The 21,989-nt window shown below is 40.8% G+C and overlaps 1 protein-coding gene across 1 annotated transcript in view; it reads right to left on the reverse strand.

Moving 5' to 3' along the window:
• Nucleotides 1-21,782, reverse strand: part of frem2a (FRAS1 related extracellular matrix 2a) — a 99,835-nt gene extending 78,053 nt beyond the window's left edge. Inside the window, exons 1-2 of the mRNA XM_072658071.1 lie at nucleotides 16,652-21,782; nucleotides 9,625-9,714 (exon numbers count right to left, since the gene is read on the reverse strand). Of these exons, the coding sequence (XP_072514172.1) occupies nucleotides 9,625-9,714; nucleotides 16,652-21,632 (5,071 nt within the window). The 5' untranslated portion in view covers nucleotides 21,633-21,782. The remainder of the gene's footprint in view (nucleotides 1-9,624; nucleotides 9,715-16,651) is intronic.
• Between the last annotated feature and the right edge of the window lie 207 nt (nucleotides 21,783-21,989).

A 21,989-nucleotide genomic window follows, 5' to 3' on the forward strand; every position in this document is an offset into this window, starting at 1 on the left:
CAACTCAGCTTGCATTTACTCTTCTATATAGCTTGCTGAAACAAGCAACAACAAACAAACAACAATATGCTGACCACAGTTTCATTGTGGGTTCAGTTCATTACTCCCCATGCAGAGCTCCTGCCACAAATTGTCAAGATCTAAGATCCTCTAGCAACAGTTGCCTGGTGGTTTGATAATGCAAAACTATTTTGTGTTGTTGCAATAATCGATGATGTTGACTGGTTGTTACAGCAGTGATACGTTTCTATACATCACCATGTCACATAACCTCTAAGATCAAAGCAGTTGAACAGATGCAAGACATAATAATCATTAATAATTTCTGTGTTAATAATTTTGCAGTTTTGTTGCTATTTTAAACAGAAATATTACTCACATATCAGTTGCATTTTTATCAATATTCCGATTAAACAAAACAATAATAGCTTACAATGCAGATCTGTGCCCTAAATTAAATCATAGTATTCCTGGAAAACATTACAGTGCACCCAACAATAAAGGAGGCCTTATGCATTTCATATAGTAATGAAAAACGCAGAACATAGAAAGCTCAATTCCACCTGCTGATAAATTTAATTTCATTCCTCTGGCAGAAGATTTTATTGAGTTAGGGGCTACCCAAACCCCAAATCAGTCTACACAGAAATCTTTTAGTTGAACATTTATTTTTTTGTATCAAATCTGTATAAGTTTGTGTATTAAAATAGTTAGAAAGATCATTTTCCAGCCTTACCTTTGGTAACTGTACTTTTAGGGCTGATTTGTGTAAATTACTTCAGAACTGATTGGTTTCCCTGTGTTCTGTCTTGTTTAAAAAGCAGTCATGGCTGAAACACTTAGAACTTCAACATCAATGGACTAAGCAACACTGCTGTGGGCTAAACAGGCAGATACACACAGATACTAAATTTGGGGTTATTCATCTCATAAATGGCCAATGGCCCACCGGCAGGCCAAATGTTTTATTACACACGTCTATTACCAAGAAATAGCTCCATCACTTTGCACAGATATCCCTGTAGTTACTAAATAATATTCCTTAGTGTGAAATAAGCCTTGCAGTGTTAAGGGGTTAAAAGGCTATTTTTGCAGCGAAGACATTATGCCATTGTTTTTCTTTGCTGCTTTTATACAAGTGAACTAGATGCCTTTTTGGGTCCTCCGGAAAGTATGTACGGAAAGCCACATAAAAGCCACAAAAACTCTAAGCAGAATATTTTTTATTAAGATATAATTATGAACAATTCCTTATTCCATAAGGTATAAAAGGTAAATAAAGAATATGAAAACCAAATGCATAAAATATGAGTGTCAGATGCCTACTGAATAATTGAATAATTACTTAAAATGCTCTGGCTCAGGAGCGTATTCACGCTGCAGGAATAGTGAATTAGCGAGACGAACCCTTGGATCAGCTATTGTAGTCTACTGTGCAAGCTCAGTCAGCACCAAAGAAAAACAAACAGCACCAATGCTAGTGACTTCAGAGTACAATCATACTCCCTAAAAGGTTTAGTGACTGAGCTAGACATACATGGCTTAAAACATCTCTAATGCCTTAAGACATCTTAAGCTAACAAGCCAGTTGGGGAAGAGTCTCGTAAACTAGATGCCTGACTATCAGCAGAACGTCTGGTTGCCTTTGATGCTTAGTGTGGCCAAAAACTTTGACACGCAAAGCTTCCCAGCTTTTTTTTTTTTTCGTATGGGCACAAAGTGGCATGCCTGCCAGCAATATACAGCTAAAAGTTTTTTAGTGTGTCAAATAAAACTCCTGAAAACTGTCAAAAAATAAACATAGGATTCTTTGTGTACTGTTAGCAGAGCATTTGGGACTAAGACTAGTTTAAAATAAACTCTGGAACTACAGTTCCTTTCCTGTCAATTTCACATAGCTGAAAGTGGAGGGCCAGTGTACACAAAACTGGACTGAACTGGCTCCCTCCATACTCAGAACTCAGAAGATTACGCATTTATGGGTAGAGCATGGATAGGCCTGCCTGGATATATCCTAGGATACCCAAACTTTTGATTTCAGGGGCCAGTGCAAAATCGTTATGGAGATAAAACAATTTGCAAGTTTATAAGGTACATGTAATGTCATATTATTAATTTAATACTACCACTACTAGTAATAATAATATCATTTAAAATTTACATACAATATAAAAATACACTGTTCTCTCACTGGGTGAGGGGGTGGAGTCAGGGTGGGTAATGGGATGGGGTTTTGGGTTGGGGTTTTTTACGGATGGGTGATGGAGTGGGGTTTTGGGGTCAACTTTTACTGGTGGGCCACACATTATGCAGCTTTGAACACTAGATTAGCTCAGAACACCAAAGCTCAGAACACCAAAGTGAGTCAACGATTCACTCTAAAACAGACTGAAGAACTTTCTGAGGTCATTCTCCACCACTACCAGTGCAAAAAAAATACTTGTGAATATTTGATGCGACCAAACTGTTTCCCTCATGGAAAATGCCACTCAGTATGAATGTAGCGCTGCGTTAAGGGATGCATTACTGGAGAGAGCTGGAGGTCAATCTGTGGCTAAAAGGCTGGGGATTCTTTTCAGGTGCGCATGACCACCCTCTGCATACAAAGAGACGTTCTGCCCTTTAGAGGAAGGAACAGAGACAAATCTACAATGACAGACGAGGGAGAAAAGCCCTCCTTCCATCCTGCAGTGTAAAAACCAAGCTGGCACCACTGAGTCACCTCAGAAAATAAATAAATAATAAAAAAAGAGAGAGAAATATAAGGTTTATGGCTGTCCTTTCTAATCAAATCTCTTCGATCTTTTCCCTCTTTTCTCTTATTCTGCCTCAGAAAGAAAGTCTACAAGCTACAATGTTTAATATAATAAGGTTGCACAAGACAAAAAAAAATTGATTATATTACATATTACTACATATTGCTATATGTGCCTTGCATTGTAATAAAACACATTTGCAAGCTCTTACTATAGTATGAGTAAAGGCTGGTATAATTTTACCAAAATCCTTTATATATTTTGGATATTTAAAATGCTTAATTTGCATCAATTTGCATATTGTAGTGTTCTGCAATATCAGTATCACAAACTGTGATACCAAAGTTATATATACACTGTGTGCAGAATTATTAGGGAAATTAGTATTTTGATCACATCATCCTTTTTATACATTTATACAAGCTCTATAGTCTTGAAAGCCAACTGCCAATCAAGTAAATCAGGTGATGTGCATTTCTGTTATGAGAAGGGGTGTGGTCTAATAACATCAACACCCTATATAAGGTGTGCTTAATTATTAGGCAACTTCCTTTCCTTTGGCAAAATGGGTCAGAAGAGAGATTTGACAGACTCTGAAAAGACAAAAATTGTGAGATGTCTTGCAGAGGGATGCAGCAGTCTTGAAATTGCCAAACTTTTAAAGCGTGATCACGAACAATCAAGCGTTTCATGGCAAATAGCCAACAGGGTCGCAAGAAACGTGTTGTCAAAAAAAAGGTGCAAACTAACTGCCCATGAATTGAGGAAAAGATGCCATTTGCCAGTTTTGCCATATTTCAGAGCTGCAACGTTACTGGAGTATCAAAAAGCACAAGGTGTGCGATACTCAGGGACGTGGCCAAGGTAAGTAGGGCTGAAAAACGACCACCTTTGAACAAGAAACATAAGATAAAATGTCAAGACTGGGCCAAGAAATATCTTAAGACTGATTTTTCTAAGGTTTTATGGACTGATGAAATGCGAGTGACTCTTGATGGGCCCGAGGCTGGATCAGTAAAGAGCAGAGAGCTCCACTCCGACTCAGACGCCAGCAAGGTGGAGGTGGGGTACAGGTATGGGCTGGTATCATCAAAGATGAACTTGTGGGACTTTTTCGGGTTGAGGATGGAGTGAAGCTCAACTCCCAGACCTACTGCCAGTTTCTGGAAGACACCTTCTTCAAGCAGTGGTACAGAAAGAAGTCGGTATCATTCAAGAAAAACATGATTTTCATGCAGGACAATGCTCCATCACATGCATCCAAATACTCCACAGCGTGGCTGGCCAGTAAAGGTCTAAAAGAAGAAAAAATGATGACATGGCCCCCTTGTTCACCTGATCTGAACCCCATAGAGAACCTGTGGTCCCTCATAAAATGTGAGATCTACAGGGAGGGAAAACAGTCCACCTCTCTGAACAGTGTCTGGGAGGCTGTGGTGTCTGCTGCACGCAATGTTGATCATAAACAGATCAAGCAACTGACAGAATCTATGGATGGAAGGCTTTTGAGTGTCATGGTAAAGAAAGGTGGCTCTATTGGTCACTGATTTGTTTGTGGTTTTGTTTTTGAATGTCAGAAATGTTTATTTCTAAATGTTGTGTTATATTGGTTTACCTGGTGAAAATAAACAAGTGAGATGGGTATATATTTGTTTTTTATTAAGTTGCCTAATAATTCTGCACAGTAATAGTTACCTGCACAAACAGATATCCTCCTAAGATAGCCAAATCTAAAAAATAAAAAAAAAAATTCCAAAAATATTAAGCTTTGATATTTATGAGTCTTTTGGGTTGATTGAGAACATAGTTGTTGTTCAATAATAAAAAGAATCCTCTCAAATACAACTTGCCTAATAATTCTGCACACACTGTATATGTCCAATGAAAAACATGTCTCTTTAAAATGGTGATTTTACAGAAGAAGGCAAAACTGATCTTAACTTAAATAAGATAATGTTTAAATAGAGATGCATATTTTTCATTTGACAGCAGTGATATATATATATATATATATATACACGTTATATTTATATATAAATAGAGATACATATTTTTCATTTGAGAATCCAAACTCTCATTGGAAGCTATAGGACTTATTAGAGGCTGTTATTTCTGCAAAAGGAGGATCTACTAAATATTGATGCAATCTTTCTGTTTAATTTCTTTAAATAATTATTTCACACTTTGTGTAAATCATATAAACTTCATTTCACTCTTCAAATATCGCTGTGTTCTTCCGCTATATGATATATTTAACTGAAATTGCTGATCCGAACAACCAATGATTTATAATCATCATAAGGAAAATCATCAAAATTATCAGGGGTGCCCAAACTTTTTCATACCACTGTATATATATAAATAAATATATAAATAAATAACATCAAAAGGTTTTTGTGTGACAGTGACATTAAATATAACACTAGCATCCAATATCCAACACAAAACCCGTGCTCAATGATGTAAAATCAGGTGAGCTGGTGATGGAATTGAACACATCCATGTGTTGGCTTGGGGTGTCCAGGAGAAATTTTTGAACCAAGCTTTGTTCTTTAAAAGAACACATATATAAACTATTTTCAATGTATGTATATTTTCAATGTATATATATATTGTTTATTGTTCCAATGTAATCTAGAGTTTTTACAGGTAAAAACATCTCATATTGCCATATAACCATATGCAATGTTTTAAAGCATGAGCTCAGGTGCCTAAACTTTCTGATGGAAGCTTGTTGACAAGGAACTTATAACTAATTTACATTTTTGAATGTTTGACTTATTGTGGTTCCAATGTTTCTTCAAATGTAGTGTCTGATACTATGACAAAATATTTCATGGCTTGACTAAACAACAAATAAATAAAAAATTCATTTTGATATGGCCCTTTCGTATTAAATTGCTAAATGTTTTTGATTTATGTTGTTTCCTTTCTTCTAAAGAAAGGCTGGAGTAAACATCCATTAACAGGTAAAGAATGCAGTGTGAATCCTCATGTCTTATTTACACAGCAGGTCAAGAAAAGCTCTATCTGATTTGACCTTTAACAGACAACCCTTGGGCCCCTGGGTCTGTCATTTAAAGGGTCTGTCCCAACCTGCAAACGCAGTTAGAAGAGTGGAGGTGTGTGAGGGATTGTCTAGGAGACATAGCCTGGAGCTAGAGAAGATAAAGCCAAAGATAAAGAGAACGGAGGGGGTGAGTGTCTAGGCCAAGCTGTGACTGACAGGATATTACTGGCTGCAGATAGATATGGAAAATGACAACAGGGCATATCCTAGCCACGGGTAGTTGTCTGTATGTGATTGCGTGTGTGTGTAGGTGTGTGTTTATGCCTGTACAGACCTTCAGAGGTTAGAAGCTGCAGTTAATTGCCAGAGATAACAAAAGCATGTTGTAATAATTCACTCACTTCTTAAAATGTTTTAAGGTGCAGGTACTAAACTTTATATGAAAACTACAATATGTTAGATAGAAAAGGAAATGCATTATAATTATAGCTCCGCATAGAGTCTCATTTTTTCAGATAGTACAATCCTTTACAATTTTATGGTGTGCAGGTTGTTCAGATCTAAAAAATACAACTTTTTCTATACAGTTCTTAGGTACTGATTCTTAAGTTGTTTTTACACTCAGTATGTTAACAAACCTCAAAAATGGGGTTTAATTTGTGTAACAGGGTGGTAAAGTGGAGTTTCTAAAGTTTTTAAGGCCTGAACTGATGTAAAATACTGCTTTTGTTGATCTAACCTTTATTTCATATTTATCTTATTTATCTTAAGTCATATTTGACTTTCCATTGTTTTGAGGGTTTATCTGAGCTCAGTGAAGTTATCGCCAGATAAAACATTGTCATTGATATGACAACCCATTTCTTACATCTTTTGGTAGCAGCATTTTGCATGTTTACTTTATTGATATACATGTTGATTTTCCCAATCATCATAATGTTTTGCGTTGTGTCTAAACTAAACAATCGTTACATTCATTAACTGACAGGCATGTAACAAGGAGTGTGACGCATGACACAACTGCACTGGGGAAGGTGTTCATTTTACACCAATGCAGTTACGTTCCATTCAATTAACTGCCTATTCGTCAAAATGTCACAATTCAACAGTGCACTTTCACTTGTTCTTGCATTGCGATATCACTGCGATACCCTGTTTAACTGACAAAACTGACAAAAAGCAGTGGAACTCACTCCAGTGCAAAGAACTGAGACCAGTTCTGTAAACAGTTAACATAGAATATGTGAACACCAAATACGTTACTGTCAATGTGGTGACAAATTAACACCAGTGTTGTGAACAATACATGTGACGTTTGTTAACTTGAATGTGTTGAAGTGTTATTACAAATTTCTATTACTAGACAATAGCCCCACCAGTAAGGGGTTAACACAAGCAAATTTGGTGTGCTGCTCATTTGAACCTGTCAGTACAGAACAGAAATAAAAAGGGAACTGAATTTATTAAACTGGTAAGTTATTGAAACTTCTATTTTAAATAATTTAGTTATGCGACAGTATTAACGCCAATGGTTACTGCACTGATGCAATGTTACTTGAATATAGTCAAATGCTACTCAGAGCCACATAACTAGTAAAAAAATAAAAAACCCTTCAGTTCATCAGTGCCCCAGCGCTCGAAAGCAGAACAATAGCCCTTAATTAGCCCTCTAATTAGCTCTGTTCCTCCACAAGGCAAAAGGCGGACTGGTGTTCGCAAGTTGAAGCAAGTGGTACCAGTCGCGACATCAATAAAATGAGTCCAACTAAGCCACCACCCTTTTCTTTAGTGCACTTTCTATACCCCGCCCCAGCTAGGGGCCCTCTCGCAAAAGAACTGCAATCGGCTCTAGACAATGAGACAATTCCACAAGAATTCAGAGAAGCGGACTCCATAATGGCCCTGAGGTCAGAGTGGATTGGCTGTAATGCCCCACCGCATGCCAAAAGTTAAAGCTCTCTCATTTCTCTCCCTGTAGGTCCGTCTAGATGGGAAGGGACAAAGGGCTGACATATTTCCCCGCTGGCCTGAATGAGTGACAAGACAACAGTGCACAAACCATCCCCCTGAGATTACAGTCAAGGAGTGGTAGGAAGAAAAGTGCTGAATAAATGATAAAAGTCAGGCCACATGTAACTAAACTGGCTCTTGGATGGTGGTAAAATCTCACACAAGGCTAATTTCTACTGCCTGGACGGTGTTGATAAAATTTTGTGCCTGTCAAGTTCTTGCCTTGCACTACCTGTGGACAAAGTCATGACCCCGTCATGACCCCGTAACCCCTTTCAACCTAACAAGACTCACAGATTCAGGTCAACGTACAAAAACATCAGATTCACACATGTAGAGCTGTGCACATCAAGTAAATGCTGCAATAATGCAGCAACATAGGGCTGGGTGATATGATAAAAATATTAATATCACAATATTTAGAGACAGATTCACAACACATGATATTTATCACAATACATGTGATCGCATTAGTGGCAGATTCTTAAAAAATGCAATTTAAATGCTATCTCATAAAGGGTACAGTGACTTTTATTCAAAATGTGCTGCACTTTATCCCATAAAACCAGCCTAATTGCACTGCTTCTAATGAAACATGCAGTTGATCAGTGTCAAATTCTGTCATATTACCCACCCTTACAGTACTATATTAAAAACCTGTTGTGCTGTTCGTAGTATTGTTACATTGCAACCATAGCCTACTGTTAACAAACTACATTTGTTAACACTGCTGTTTGTGACTTTTTATTATTATTATTAATAATAATAATATAGTAAACTAGTTACTGGCCAGTGGTGTAATTCATTGTGTTCTGTCACCATTTTAAACATGCCTGAAACCACTTCAGGCTGTGTGGCACAGTCTAACTTTGGTAAATCTAAGCTTTAAACCATTACACTGTAAGAATGTGTCATAACAATGGATTCATAATTACAATAGTATTGGTGCTGTCAGAACTAACATACTAATTTAATTAAAAACTAATTTTGCTTTTGGCTTGCTCACTATCCACCCTCACAACACCATTTATAAAAAGCGCTATCCAAAAAAAACTAGATTGTAGAATTAATTTAATTAATTAGATTGTATAAATAATATAATTGAATTAAATGTAAAATTTAGAGCCATGATGTAAACTGCTAGTGTTAATCCTTTCACAGAGAAATACAGTGAGTTTGAAACACCTGGTGTTGTGGACTAAAAGCTCACATTTTGTCCAGCTCTTCATGCTGAAAGGAACCCTCTAATATACCGGCTAATGCGCTGTCTGGACAGGAGCTCGACCTACTTTCCCACCCCCAGGCTGTAATTATTAGCCATTTTGCCTCTGGTCTTAAATATCAAACACTCTTTTGTACTAAGAGGCTGTCTAACCATCTAACCCTCGGCCTGACTATAGCTCTTCTATAGCTCTGACAAAGACTATCCAATTCCAGCGTTGGACGGCATGGGGAGATAAAGGCCTCCTGCAATTAAGGCCTAATTGGGATTTGTGGTGTGTTTGTTCTCTTTCAGAGCGGAAGCCGAGGATTCTAATGTACAGCTCAATTATGTTTGCCGGGACCAATAAGGACTCTCACGCTTGTTGACATTAGTTTGTATCAGTGGAATGTGTCGAGTGCAGGGGGGATTGTTTCCAGTGAGTAACATTACTCAAGGTTAACTCTGTTAAAAACATGTTAAAACATAAAGTTTTATTGCAGAGCTCTTTACAAACTTTTAAGGCCCAATAGATCATCGCTTTTACAGTATTTAAGTATATTCCTTTTTTGTTTAATATATTTGGTCAGACATTAAAAAAAACTCAACTCAAGATCAGTGCAAAGCAAAGAAATTGTCACTCTTACCGCTGTCTTCAACAGAAAAATGGAGGATGTCACTGGTGGCGTTCTCCTTATATTTCAGCACGTAGCAGATTTTCAAGTTGTCAATGTCAGCTGAGAAAACAACAAAACAATGCGTTAACATCTAATGAGGGTTTTAATGAGAAGTGATTCAGTAGATGCATGTCAAACGATTCACAAACATAGTAGAAACCACATCAAAAATGCTTAATGGCTTTGGTATTAATGATAAGCTCAGTCTTGTTTAACTGTTGCTTTAATCATTATGCATGGTTCATAGTTTTGCTGATCTACTTAAGATTCCCGTGGAGAGCAGGAGCCAGGGGCATCACTACAACCAAAATATGTTGGCAAGCTATGTTGCCAATATGTTGCTATTAAAATCACAGTCAAAAAGATACATAAATAAAATAAACCAAACGATAAAAGACATAAACAAAATGATATTTCCCACAGAGCCATAGCATCTTTCAGGCCCTTTAAATCTGTCTGGATGGCAACCCTTCACAATGCAGAGTTAGCAGCAGGTGGTTATGAGTTTATTTTCAGTAATATATATATAACAGGCTTAAATACAAGCTAAATGCATATATATGCATTTAGCTTGTATTTAAGCCTGTTAGAATAAAAAATGGTAAATATTTGAAAAGTTCATCTTGCAAAAGAAGCTAGAAAGATGCAGAAGCTCAGTTGTGATGTGTGGTAGAGACAGAAGGTGGAGACCACGTCACTGCACAGGAACAAAATGCTTAACCTATCATCTACATTCAATTAAATAAAAATGGTGGTGTTACTATCAGCTGCCAAATACACCTGCTGTAAAAAATCTCTGCTTTTCACAACCGAACCAAAGCCACATTTACATTTACATTTACATTTATGGCATTTAGCAGACGCTCTTATCCAGAGCGACTTACAAGGTTACTTGTATTATAGGGGTGGGCCAATGTAGTGTTAGGAGTCTTGCCCAGGGACTCTTATTGGTGTAGCGCAGCATAGTCACCCAGACCGGGAATCGAACCCTGGTCTCCCACATGGTGTTGTTGTAACGCAATGGTAGGTGGTGGTGTTATCTGTTGCGCCACACCAACCACATAGTTCTGTCTCTGCAAGCAACAAAGATGTTTGCCTCCTAAGCCTTCAAGTACATCAAGCAGTGTTGATACACCCCTGTCTGAGAAACCGTCCCAACAGCAGAAGTCAGCAGAAGAGGCGATGTGCCTTTTTCTAATGATAGACAAGGCCAAGAATTTTAAAGGCAGGTTTCCGGCATTATCATCCTGCCATCTGCTTTACTCCATCTCTCAAATTAGGCTAGTGAATGATACAAGTGAGAATTACTGGATGCTCCAAGATGTTATTATGGTATACACAATTCTATACATAGTTCTATTGTGATTTTGAAAGATTTGCTAAAGGCAAAGTGTTAACAGTGACATATGTTTTCATATACGGGGTGAGGGGTACATAAAATAGTAGATACCAATTTTTAAATGTAATTTCACAATACACAGTGTTTATTGCAATAATGTGACATGAACACAAAGTGTATTGGTAGCAGCAGATTCCATTCCATTCCATTCCCATACTGAGTACAGAGATTTATATTCAAAATCTGCTGCACTACTTCTCATTAAACAGCACTGATTACCCTTTTTGTAATAAAAAGCACTGCCGATATCCACAGTACGCTTAGAAAAGCATATTTTGTATCACAATACAATTTATCACAATTTTGATCAAATATAGTCCTACTGAAAACCTTATTTCATAAATTGAAATAGGCTCAGATATTTTAAATATTTCTCATCTAATGTTTTAGATTTTTTAACCCCTTAAGGCAGAAAGGCTTATTACACACTAAGGTGCATTACTCAGTGACTACAGGGACTTCTGTACAACCTGGTGAGGCAATTACTTGGTAATAGAAGTTTGTAATAACATTTTTGGCCAGCCAGGGGGTTAAATAAAGCACAATACAATCATGTAGCAATAGTTACTTGGGTACTAAAAAACACGTCTGTAATATTAATCCTCTTTAGCAGAATCATACTTGCATTTAAACTCCATAGGCCAGACTACACCTAGTGATTGACTATAGTTTCTTTTTTTAATGGAAAATCTCCATTCAAACTTCAAAATCCCTGTCCAGAGAACTGACCTGTAACTACAAGTATTAAGTATCAAATCTTATTTCAGAAAACTGTCCAATCAGAATTTTTTTAGCGGCCTGTAGATAAATACAGCTAAACATGCTCTCCTTGGACCTACCTAAACCTAAACATATTAGATTAGCCACCAACATATTTAGGGCTATAGGGCAACATACGTCACTAATTACAATATACAATATATGTCCAAATGTTTGTGAACACTCTTTCTAATGACTGCATTCAGCTACTTTAAGTTGCACCCAATGCTGATGCAGATGTGCAAATGCACAAGCACAGCCTGTGTAGTCCCGGTAGAGAAGTACTGCCAATAGCAGAAAAGCACCATGACTAAGGCCCGGTATGGGCTAGAGGGGTATAAAGCCCACCAGTTCTCTGGAATTATGTTGCTCCAGCTCCACTCATCATTTTTTGGTTAGGTAGGGTGTTGGGGATAATGTGGCGTGGTGAACATCCAACATTCTGACTGCAATGACACCTGAATGCTATCAAGCAATGCTCCAATATCTAGTAGAAAGTCTTTGCAGGACAGTAGAGACAGTTACTCCAACAAAAGCAGAACTCCAGAAGAAACAATAAATAAGCAGCAGTCCCAAAACTATTGTCCAAACAGTGTAGCTCCAGATTTTTTTCAGCTTTTTTTGGTACTTTGTGGGACGAAGTGGACTTATATTGCTCGTTTGGCCTCTATGGACCTTTAACCTGGCGGAAATTTGGTAGATATCTGAGCACCCCTGATGTAGGTAAAGCGGTATAGAACAGGACTCTTATTGGTACAGTTTTTTCTGATAAAATATAATAAAAGACCTGGATATCATCAGTGCCCCAACTCTCCACACCTCACCCTGCCCTACGAACCTAAATTATTAATAGCACAAGAAGAAGCTTCATAAAATTGTAAACCTATGATTCCTTATGCACACAGCCAACTTCTCTTCATATTGCGAGCATCATGTCTGCTCTCACTGCTACAGTCTGCCCTCTCCTCGTCAAATATTTATCAGGAGCCAAGGAGGACATGACAGTGCCATGTCGGGGAGAGGGAAAAGGGCTGGGCCAATAAAGAAGAGTCACTGTCCCTTCCGCTCTAATGCTTGCTCTGATGAGCCTGTTTGCCAAGTCTCTCTCTCCCTCTGTCTCTCTCTCTCTCTTTCCCACTCGTCACACTAAGCAAAGCTGACATGAATTTCACACTCTTACACTCTCTCTCTCTCGTGCTAAGGGGAGTGTGTTTACCCTTCAGTTGAAAGGGTAAAGCTGAATTCTGTAATCTGAAATCCAGGACACGTGCACGAGACACTGTCTTTAGCACGAAGCATAGATTTCTAACTGTTTTGGGCAGCAAAGGGAAAGGGGGGGGGGGCAGAGTCATAAGCTCCACATGTAGCGCTGCACAGTGCACAGAGTAAAAACTGTGTAAATCTGGATAATAAAGGGTTGGCTTTGTTTGTGGACATGGATTAAGCCTAAACCTTTAAAAAGTGGTTCTCCAGGGGTGTCTTTGCTTGGTTAAAGCCCTTTTCAAATACAAGGACACTGTCTTATATATGTTTTTTTTACAGAACCTTTGACAAATCTATATGTTTTATATATATATAAAACTATATATATATGTTTATATATATATATATAGTTTATCTAAACTGTAATAAAAAACTCTACTTAGTCTTAAATTCTACGTAAGCTGTCTCAGAGGCCAGTCCAAAGTGTGTGTTATGCTAGCAAAAAACACATCTCATAACATGTGAATAAATCCAAGCAAATCTGAAGACAATAAAAAGTACTAAAAACGTCTTCTAAACTTGTTAGAAGAACAAAAGTTTGGTCCCTGACTTCTTTTTGGTGCCCCCGGTCATCTGCTCAAATTCACCAGCATCTAAATAATAAGAGCTGATATTCAATAAGAGGCACTAAGGCATAGTGCAATATTCAACACACACTGTGGACCCATTGAAATGCAGTCCCTGCCTTTTAGTCAAACAAACTGCTGCTTCACCAGCGATTTTCTACATATACTCTACGTCCAAATGTTTGCGGACACCCCTTCTAATAAAAGCCTACCATTTTTTTTAGATAGTGCCCATTGCCAACTGTCCCTGTACAGACTAGGCCCATTGTCTAGTCCCTGTACAGAAGTGCTGCCAATAAACTAGGGCTCCCTGTAGCAGATGAACCTACAGAACGTGAACCTATTGGCACCATGCCAGGTGTGGGCTAGAGGGGTATAAAGCCCCCCCCCCCCCAGCATTGAGCTGTGAAACAGTGGAACAGTGCTCTCTGGAATGATGGTTGGTGCTACATCCAATACTTCTGGGATGAGTTGAGGAGTTGGGGATGAGGGGAGGTGGTCACTAACACTCCTGTCGCTGAATGCACTTAAATCCTCACAGCAATGCTCCAAAATGTTGTAGAAAGCCTTTTGTGGACAGTAGATACAGTTATTCCAACAAAAGCAGGACAAACGTTTATGATACTTTTGATTTTGGAGGAAACAATGTAATGAGCCGGTGTCCCAATACTTTTGTCCGTATAGTACATGTAGAGCAGCACTGGTTTCACAAACTGCTACTACACTATCGCATTGTGTACCAGATGTGTTATCTGGCAGGAATCATTGGGTGGAAGGCAGGAACAACCCTTGGACAAAGTGCCAGTCCATCGCAGGGTACCACACAAATCGGAGCTCTCACACACTCACACTACAATGCGTTTGTGGGAGGCGGGAGGAAACTGGAGTACCAGGAGGAAAACCCATGTGGACAACACACCAAACTTCTAGAATACAGCAAACTGTATAGAGCAAGAATCGAAGCCACAACCCCAGGCCCCTTAAAATACTACAGTTATGTCCAAAACTGTTCACCATCCTCTACCTGCCCAAATCCAGATCACTTTACAGAGCTCTATCTTAGGGAACAGAATTCAACAAGGTAGTAAATTTGGACATGCTGTTATGTGAGCTCATTGCAGCAGTCTTTCTCAGAGAAGCTACACGCAAATCGTCATATCAAACAATGCGATGGATTATGGGTATTCCATGCTCGTTTAGTGTACATTATTTGTACACAGCATATTACGGTGCATTGTGGTATTGTTACAGTGCACTAAAAATTCGGAAACCCCTACAAAAGTGTGGAACCCCAAAGTAGTGCACTTTGTAGGGAACAGGTTTAACAGCTCAGGTTTAACAATTTGCACGTGACTGTAAGATCCATACTTCTTGTTTGTATCTATTTTAGTATTTGTGTTTTTTTCTGAATAAGTAAATGCTTATTGCTTGGATGAGCAGCTTTTTAACTGCAATTAATGTACTAGTATATCTTCATTTTTGTCCGTTTTTAGTTTGAACCCTGTAGATAGACCAAAACAGACCAATAGAAATGTGCTAAATTACTTGGAATAAACAAAGTTAATTCAAAATTATGAAAATTCTGAAGATTTTTAATTGGACAGGGAGGATTTTTTTAAGGAAAGAGGTGGGATATTACTAGTTACAGTGAGTTACCACACCATGTGGGAGACTGGGGTTCGATTCCCGGTCTGGGTGACTATGCTGCGCTACACCAGTAAGAGTCCTTGGGTAAGACTCCCAACACTACATTGGCCCACCTCTGCAATACGAGTAACCTTGTAAGTCGCTCTGGATAAGAGCGTCAGCTAAATGCCATAAATGTAAATTTATTGTACTATATTTTAAGACTCCTTTTTTGTCTCTGCACAATTGTTTATTTTAGTGACAAAGAAATAGCTATTTAGTACATGTATATCAATGTGTTCATTCGTTATATTTTGTTTTACAAAATTAGTAAAGTAATGTTTAAGTCAATCCAATGCCGTAAGTCTCTCCCACATGGTGAGGTATACAGATTATTAATTCAACAATGGTACTGGATCGGTATCGGGTATCGACCGATATGCAAAGTTTATGTATCTGTATTGGTATCGGAACTGAAAAAGCCAGATCGGTGCATCCCTAGTTACTATGTTTAATCTACCTATTTTATATATACCCCAAACTTCTCCTGAATGCAACTGTCTGATTCACACTGCTAAGGCACTACAGAAAATGTATCTTCATGTTTACTTCCAGGATAGTATATTTCCTTCTTGTTGTGATGCCTTTCTTTGATGAGCTAACTTACTTAGCTCATTAAAAATAATTCCTTCATTCATTAATTCCAAGAAGTAAGTAAATAAACATGGAAATAAAAAATAATCAATCCACAATCCACAATACTAAAACTCCCCTGCATGTAGTGAAGTAATCGTCCAGTGGAGAGATGTTCTACGGCAAAGTGTGCCTAATGAATTATTAACAGCATACATGTGTGAACGCTCTCGTTGCTCCATCAAGTATTTAAGCTTGAGGCTAAAACGCAGACACATCTATCAGAGTGGGATTTCAGCAAAGGTTAATGTTCCTCTTTATTAAAGCATTTCGACTTTAAAACATTTTGCCAAGATCATACAGGTACTTAATATTATATGGGTTGGTTATGTAAATGTAAAAATGATAAATAAGTTACATAATGAGAATCTGGTTCCGTTATGAAAAGTAGTTGGATGCACTATGTGTTTTTTGTCTTTCATAAATCATCTGTATTGATTGTAGCTCAACTAAGATGTTTTACAGCCTGTTATTTTTGTAAGATTAAAGTACACTAAAGAGAATGAAGCTGTGTTTATACTATTTTGTAATGCTAAAGAATTTTTATATGGTTGTACAGCTTTAACATAAACTTTTGAGAAGCACCTACAGCAGTATTAATATTATTATTCATTATTATTTTAATGACCTCACAGTAAAATATACAAACATAAACCAAGGAATCTAGGAATTTATATGTATATGACTTTACCTTGAGTGAAAGTACTGATGGAATCATTGCCCTTCTCCAGGTTGATCAGGTATCCGTGCTCTGGTTGTGTGGTGATCTGAAAAACCAGAGCTTCTGTGCTGCTGTCCCAGTCCTCTGCCTTCAGTACTTTGCTGCTGATTAGGCAGCCCAGGTGGCCAGAAGGCAAGGACTTCAGAGTATGAACACCTCTGTTCACCACAATCTGCGGGACGCCATTGTCCACGGACACAATAGTGATTTTCATAGCTTGAGGTCTACGAGTCTCAAACACTGTGTCAGGGAAGACATAGAAGTCTGCATGTGTTCCATCAGTGACAGTAAAAGCAAAGCTGTCCTCATTTGATTCAGTCCCGTCGTGTTTGTAACTGATCAGGTTTTCGTTCAGGTCTTGTTTGGTGAAGGTTGTGATCGGACGGCTGCTGTTGAACAGCAGTTTCCCGTGTACAGGTAACTGGGTGACTGTGAACCTCAGAAGGTTCTCAGCTGTATCCTGATCTTCTACAGTCAACTCAAAAGGTGTGATAAGTTTGTTCTGACCTTCGGTCACCAGGAGCTCGTGCACCGTCAAGACCGGTTTCTTATTGTCAACGTCAACTATGGACACCCGGAAGGTGCGGAACACTGGGTTGTAGCCATCAGTGACCTCAAACTCAAAGCTGTCCATCTTGATTTCATCGTCTGACGTATGGATGTAATAGATCTTACTTCCAGCCAGCTGAAGCTGAGAGAAGGACACGATGGGCATTCCTGGAGTGTCAGTGCTCTCCAGATGCCCCCTCACAGGAGCTCTGGTGATGGTGAAGACGAGGTTTTCGTCTGGGCTGTTGAGATCGCTGGTACTGAGTAGGTCAGTGGTAAGAGTCACCTTGCCGCCTTCCTTCAGAGATACCCCTTTGCTAATAACGTCAGGAAACACCATGTCAATGCTGCTCACGGTGATGTAAAAGTATCTGTCAATTAGTGGATTGATGCCATCGGTTACATCAAACTTCACGAGATCGCGAATGCCTTCTTGTCCAGTGTGTGTATAGAGAATACGCCCCTGGTTCAGTTCGATCTGCGTGAAGTTCGTACCAACTGTGATGTTCTCAAGAGATCCGTGTTCGGTTTTCCTTTGTAGAAAGCCCTGGCCTGGCCCGTAGCGAATTATGAAAGTAAGTGAGTCATCGTCCGAGTCCAAATCAGTGGCCTTCAGAATCTTAGTGTTTATCTCTTTGGTCTCACCAATTTCAATTTCCAGACCATCATTGATGGCTAGTCTTGGAGTCTCATCATCCACAGGAATGATCATGACCATGACAGTGCCTTCTATGCTATGTTTTCCGTCTGTGAGAATAATATTAAATTTGTCTTCGGTGGTCTCAGAATCATCATGCTCATAAATAATACTAGAAGCTTCCTTTATTTGCTCCAGAGTAAAGTTGGTGACCGGCGAAGAGCCAGTGGTCAGCTGATTGAGGATGAAACCATGTTTAGGTGGCTCTGTGACTATGAAAGTCAATTCTTCAGCAGGAACATCAGCATCAGCTCCGTTTAAGATAGGAGTATCGATTATGACATTCATGCCCTCCATGACCACAAATTCTCTCATGAAGATCTCTGGCCTCTCATCGTTGGTGGGAATAATGACGATTGGGAAGAACTGTCTCTCTGAGAAGTTTACACCGTCAGAGCATCTGAACGTGAACCTGTCCTCAACGGGCTCAACTCCTTTATGTATGCTTTGAACATAACGGACATGGCCATCGTTGACATCTCTAATAGTGAAAGCGCTGACAGCCGTTCCTGACCTGGACTTCTCAGAACCGGGTGCTGGGGAGATGTTCTCCACATAGCCTGATGTCGGCTGGACAATGATAGTACACAAGATGTCTCCAATGAGCGTGTCTTTGTCCTCAACCATAATTTGATGACCTCCAATTGTGTTTTTGTCTCCCTCATTGACGCTAAAGGTTGGACCAACTGTTATCACGGGAGGCTGACTATCTACTGGAAGAATGGTGACATGAACACGAACTCCACTGACCTTATTTCCTCCTACCACCCACTCATCAGCCATGTCAGTGAGGGTGAGGTTGAAGGAGTCCTGCTTCGAGGCAAGGCCGATCTCGCCACTGGTATGGGCATATACTACCAGACCGTTGATTATGTCAGCTTGTGTGAACCGGCCAGAAGGAATTCCATTTACCAGGATCTCCCCAAACACAGGGGCATCCTCAACGATGAAGGTCAACCTAAGGTCATCAGTGTCTTCATCTTTGCCCTGGATTACGCTGGAGGTGATTTCAGTGGCGCCGTTTTCCAACACGTCCAAATGTGAACCAATGGTGCCTGCTGGGAGACTCAGAGTTGGCATTTCATCATCAACTGGCTTCACTACTATTCTTACTGTAATTGGTACAACGTGGACGCCATCGCTGACATCCAATTTGAAGGTGTCACTGGTCGACTCATCTCCGTTGTGAATGTACGAAATTCTGCCTTCAGAGATATCCATTAGGCTGAAAGCATTGCCTTTGATCAAATCAGCAAAGTTCAGCTGGACCTGACCATGTTGTGGAGTTTGACTCAATGTAAAGGAAATCTGCTTACTGTCTGTGTCCAGGTCAGCAGTGTTGAGCTCGGCACTCGTGATTATATGCGTGCCGCGCTCCGAGACTGTGAATCCAGTGTTAGTTATCTGGGGGGGTTTGTTATTGACGGGCTGCAGAAATATGGTGAAGACTCCTTCTACACCGTTTCCAGCAGTGTCTTCAACTGTGAAATGGAACTGCACTACATGAGCTGTGATGCCCAGCTCTGTGTCTGGCGGGCTGTAGGAAATTTTATGATGGTTCACTTGTGCTTGAGTGAATTCGCTTACCTCAGCGTTCGGGTGCTCGGTTAAAACTATCGATCCGAACTTGACTGGATTGTTTTCATCCGTGTCCGTGGGAGGCTGAGTTATGGTGTACTTCAGGTCTCGGTCCTCAGAATCCAAATCGGTGTAGCGAAGAACGTTCTTGCTAAAATGAGTCAACTGATACTCGTGAACCGTCATCTGTAAAGTGGTGCCGGGGAAAAGCACAGGAGGAACATCATCGATGGGGAGAATTCTAATAAAGAACATGTTCTCCTCGGACTGGTTTGGAGGGTCAGCATCATCCTGGGCTTTGAAGATGAACTGGTCAGTCACGGTCTCTGTGATGTGGGGACCTTTGTGTCTGTAGAATAGCTTTCCGTCTGTAATGTCCTTCTGGATCCACTCCATCACGGCCTTTTCGTATACGCCGTCTTCAGTATTGAACTTCCAGGAAGATGGATTCTCTGGTGCTTCAGACTGCCTCAGCAGCACTTCACCTATAGTGGACAGTGGAGGCTCAACGGTGAACCTAATAGTGGAATCTTCAGAGTCAATATCTGCTGCGCTGAGCATCAGCGCTGAAATGGGCATCATCTGGTTTTTGAACAGCACCAGTCCTGTGTTGGCATTTATAATGGGTGGCTCGTCATCTGTGGGCACAACTGTAATGGGGAACAAAAACTCCACGTCGTTCTTGCCGTCGGTCATTTGGAAAATAACGTTGTCGCTATACGTGTCACTTCCATCATGCTGGTAGATGACGATACCAGCCTGAAGATCAGCCGGGGTGAAAAACTTCCTGCTGGAGCCGAGAACGGTGAGCTCGCCGTGACGCAGGCCGTCCACGACAGTTATCCTCACGCTGTCCAGGTTGTCTTCATCACTGATCTCTAAATTGTTCTGCGTGAACAGAGGCCTGGACTGACCCTCGTACAGGAGCTGCCCGGTGTTCTTAGTCACCACTGGAGCGAGTGTGTTCATGGGCTTCACCACAATCATGAAGGCAAAAGGCTCCGAGATGCCCCCGTCCGTGTCCAGCACCTGGAACTCGATCTGAAAGATCCTCTCAGTATCAGAGTCCAGAGGTGGAGGCTTGTAAGCGATCTTCAGATCCATTAAGTCTCTCTGGTAAAAAGAGGTGATGGGTAAATTTCTATCGTCCGTGCTCACGATATAACCTTCCTCGTAAGAGAGGGGGGAGGTGATGTTGAAAATAAGATCCCCCAGGTCGGACTCAGCGTCCTCAGCATTCAACATGTCAGGCGTCAAAGCGGTCATGACAAACTGATCAACTTCCATCATCATCATGGCCACAAAACTGGGTTTGGGAGGGTTGTTCTTCAGTCCCTCTTTTATGCGGATCATGACATGGAAGTGTTCTTGCTTCAGGAGGTTATTTTCTTCGTTCCGCAGCTCCACGACCATCGGGATGAAGTCCTTGTCTGGGGATTTGTGCGTGGAGGTGTGCTTGTAGCGAATTCCAGCTCTGAGGAAAGCATCACAGTCCATCATACTCTCTAATTTGCCCTCATCTCGAACTTCCCCATATCTAGGCAGAGCGCTGGTGGACGCCAACGATGCCACCTCACACCGCTCAGAGGCTCGGTCGTAAGTAAATTCTAGTATTTTACGGTCAATTGGATTACTAGTGCCGTGCAGGTTCTCCACAGCGAGGGGCATGTTTTTAGTGAGGATCTCCAGCTGGGTGAAGAGCACCTCCACCTCCAGCATGAAGGGGATGATGATAGTTTCAGTCTGAGTGTCGTACCTGAGTTGAAGCCTCACTCTGTCCTCGGTGGGGCTCCTGGAGCCGAAGTGCGAGTACTTCACGTCGTTGGGACCGAATTCGCACGGGAACTTTTTGGGGGATAGGCGCCCCGGTCGCTGGGACAGGGGGTCGTTGTCCAGGACGGTCACGCTGCACCTGTCGCCCGGCTGCACTTCGGTCACCAAGTCGTTGATGGGGTCGATGAAAACCGACCTCCCGAAAGGCACACGTATCCCGTTGTTGGCCACAAGTATCGCGTCTTCGGACAGCTCTGGCTTGTACGCGTACGACAGCGCGTAGCCGCCGACCCTCTGGGAGGAAGCGGCCGTCACTGAAGCCGCGAGAAGAACGAGACACGCGAGGAGCTCCATACCTGAACGGACAGGACGGAGGACGACGGGCAAAGCAAAGAAAACACTCCTCTCATAAAAATCCACCTCAGGCAAGGAAGAAGGCGCGGGAAGTTGGGAAAAGCCACGCGCGCGCGGACCCACGCTCGAGCGACATCCTCTCGCAACAACAACAACAACAACGGCAACGGCGGCGGCGGCGGCTCGCGCACTCACTTTTAACTTCTGTCCGCGCGAGCTGCGGGAGCGGGGAGGACACGCCCACCCGCGCGTCCCATTGGCTGAGAGCGTCCGCTGCGAGAACAGCTGCAGGTCTCCATGTGGCGCGGCTCTGAACTCACTGCTTACTTTCCCACGTTATAAAGTAATGTCCCGATT

The sequence above is a fragment of the Salminus brasiliensis genome, chromosome 16 (assembly GCF_030463535.1).
Source record: "Salminus brasiliensis chromosome 16, fSalBra1.hap2, whole genome shotgun sequence".
Classification (NCBI taxonomy): domain Eukaryota; kingdom Metazoa; phylum Chordata; class Actinopteri; order Characiformes; family Bryconidae; genus Salminus; species Salminus brasiliensis.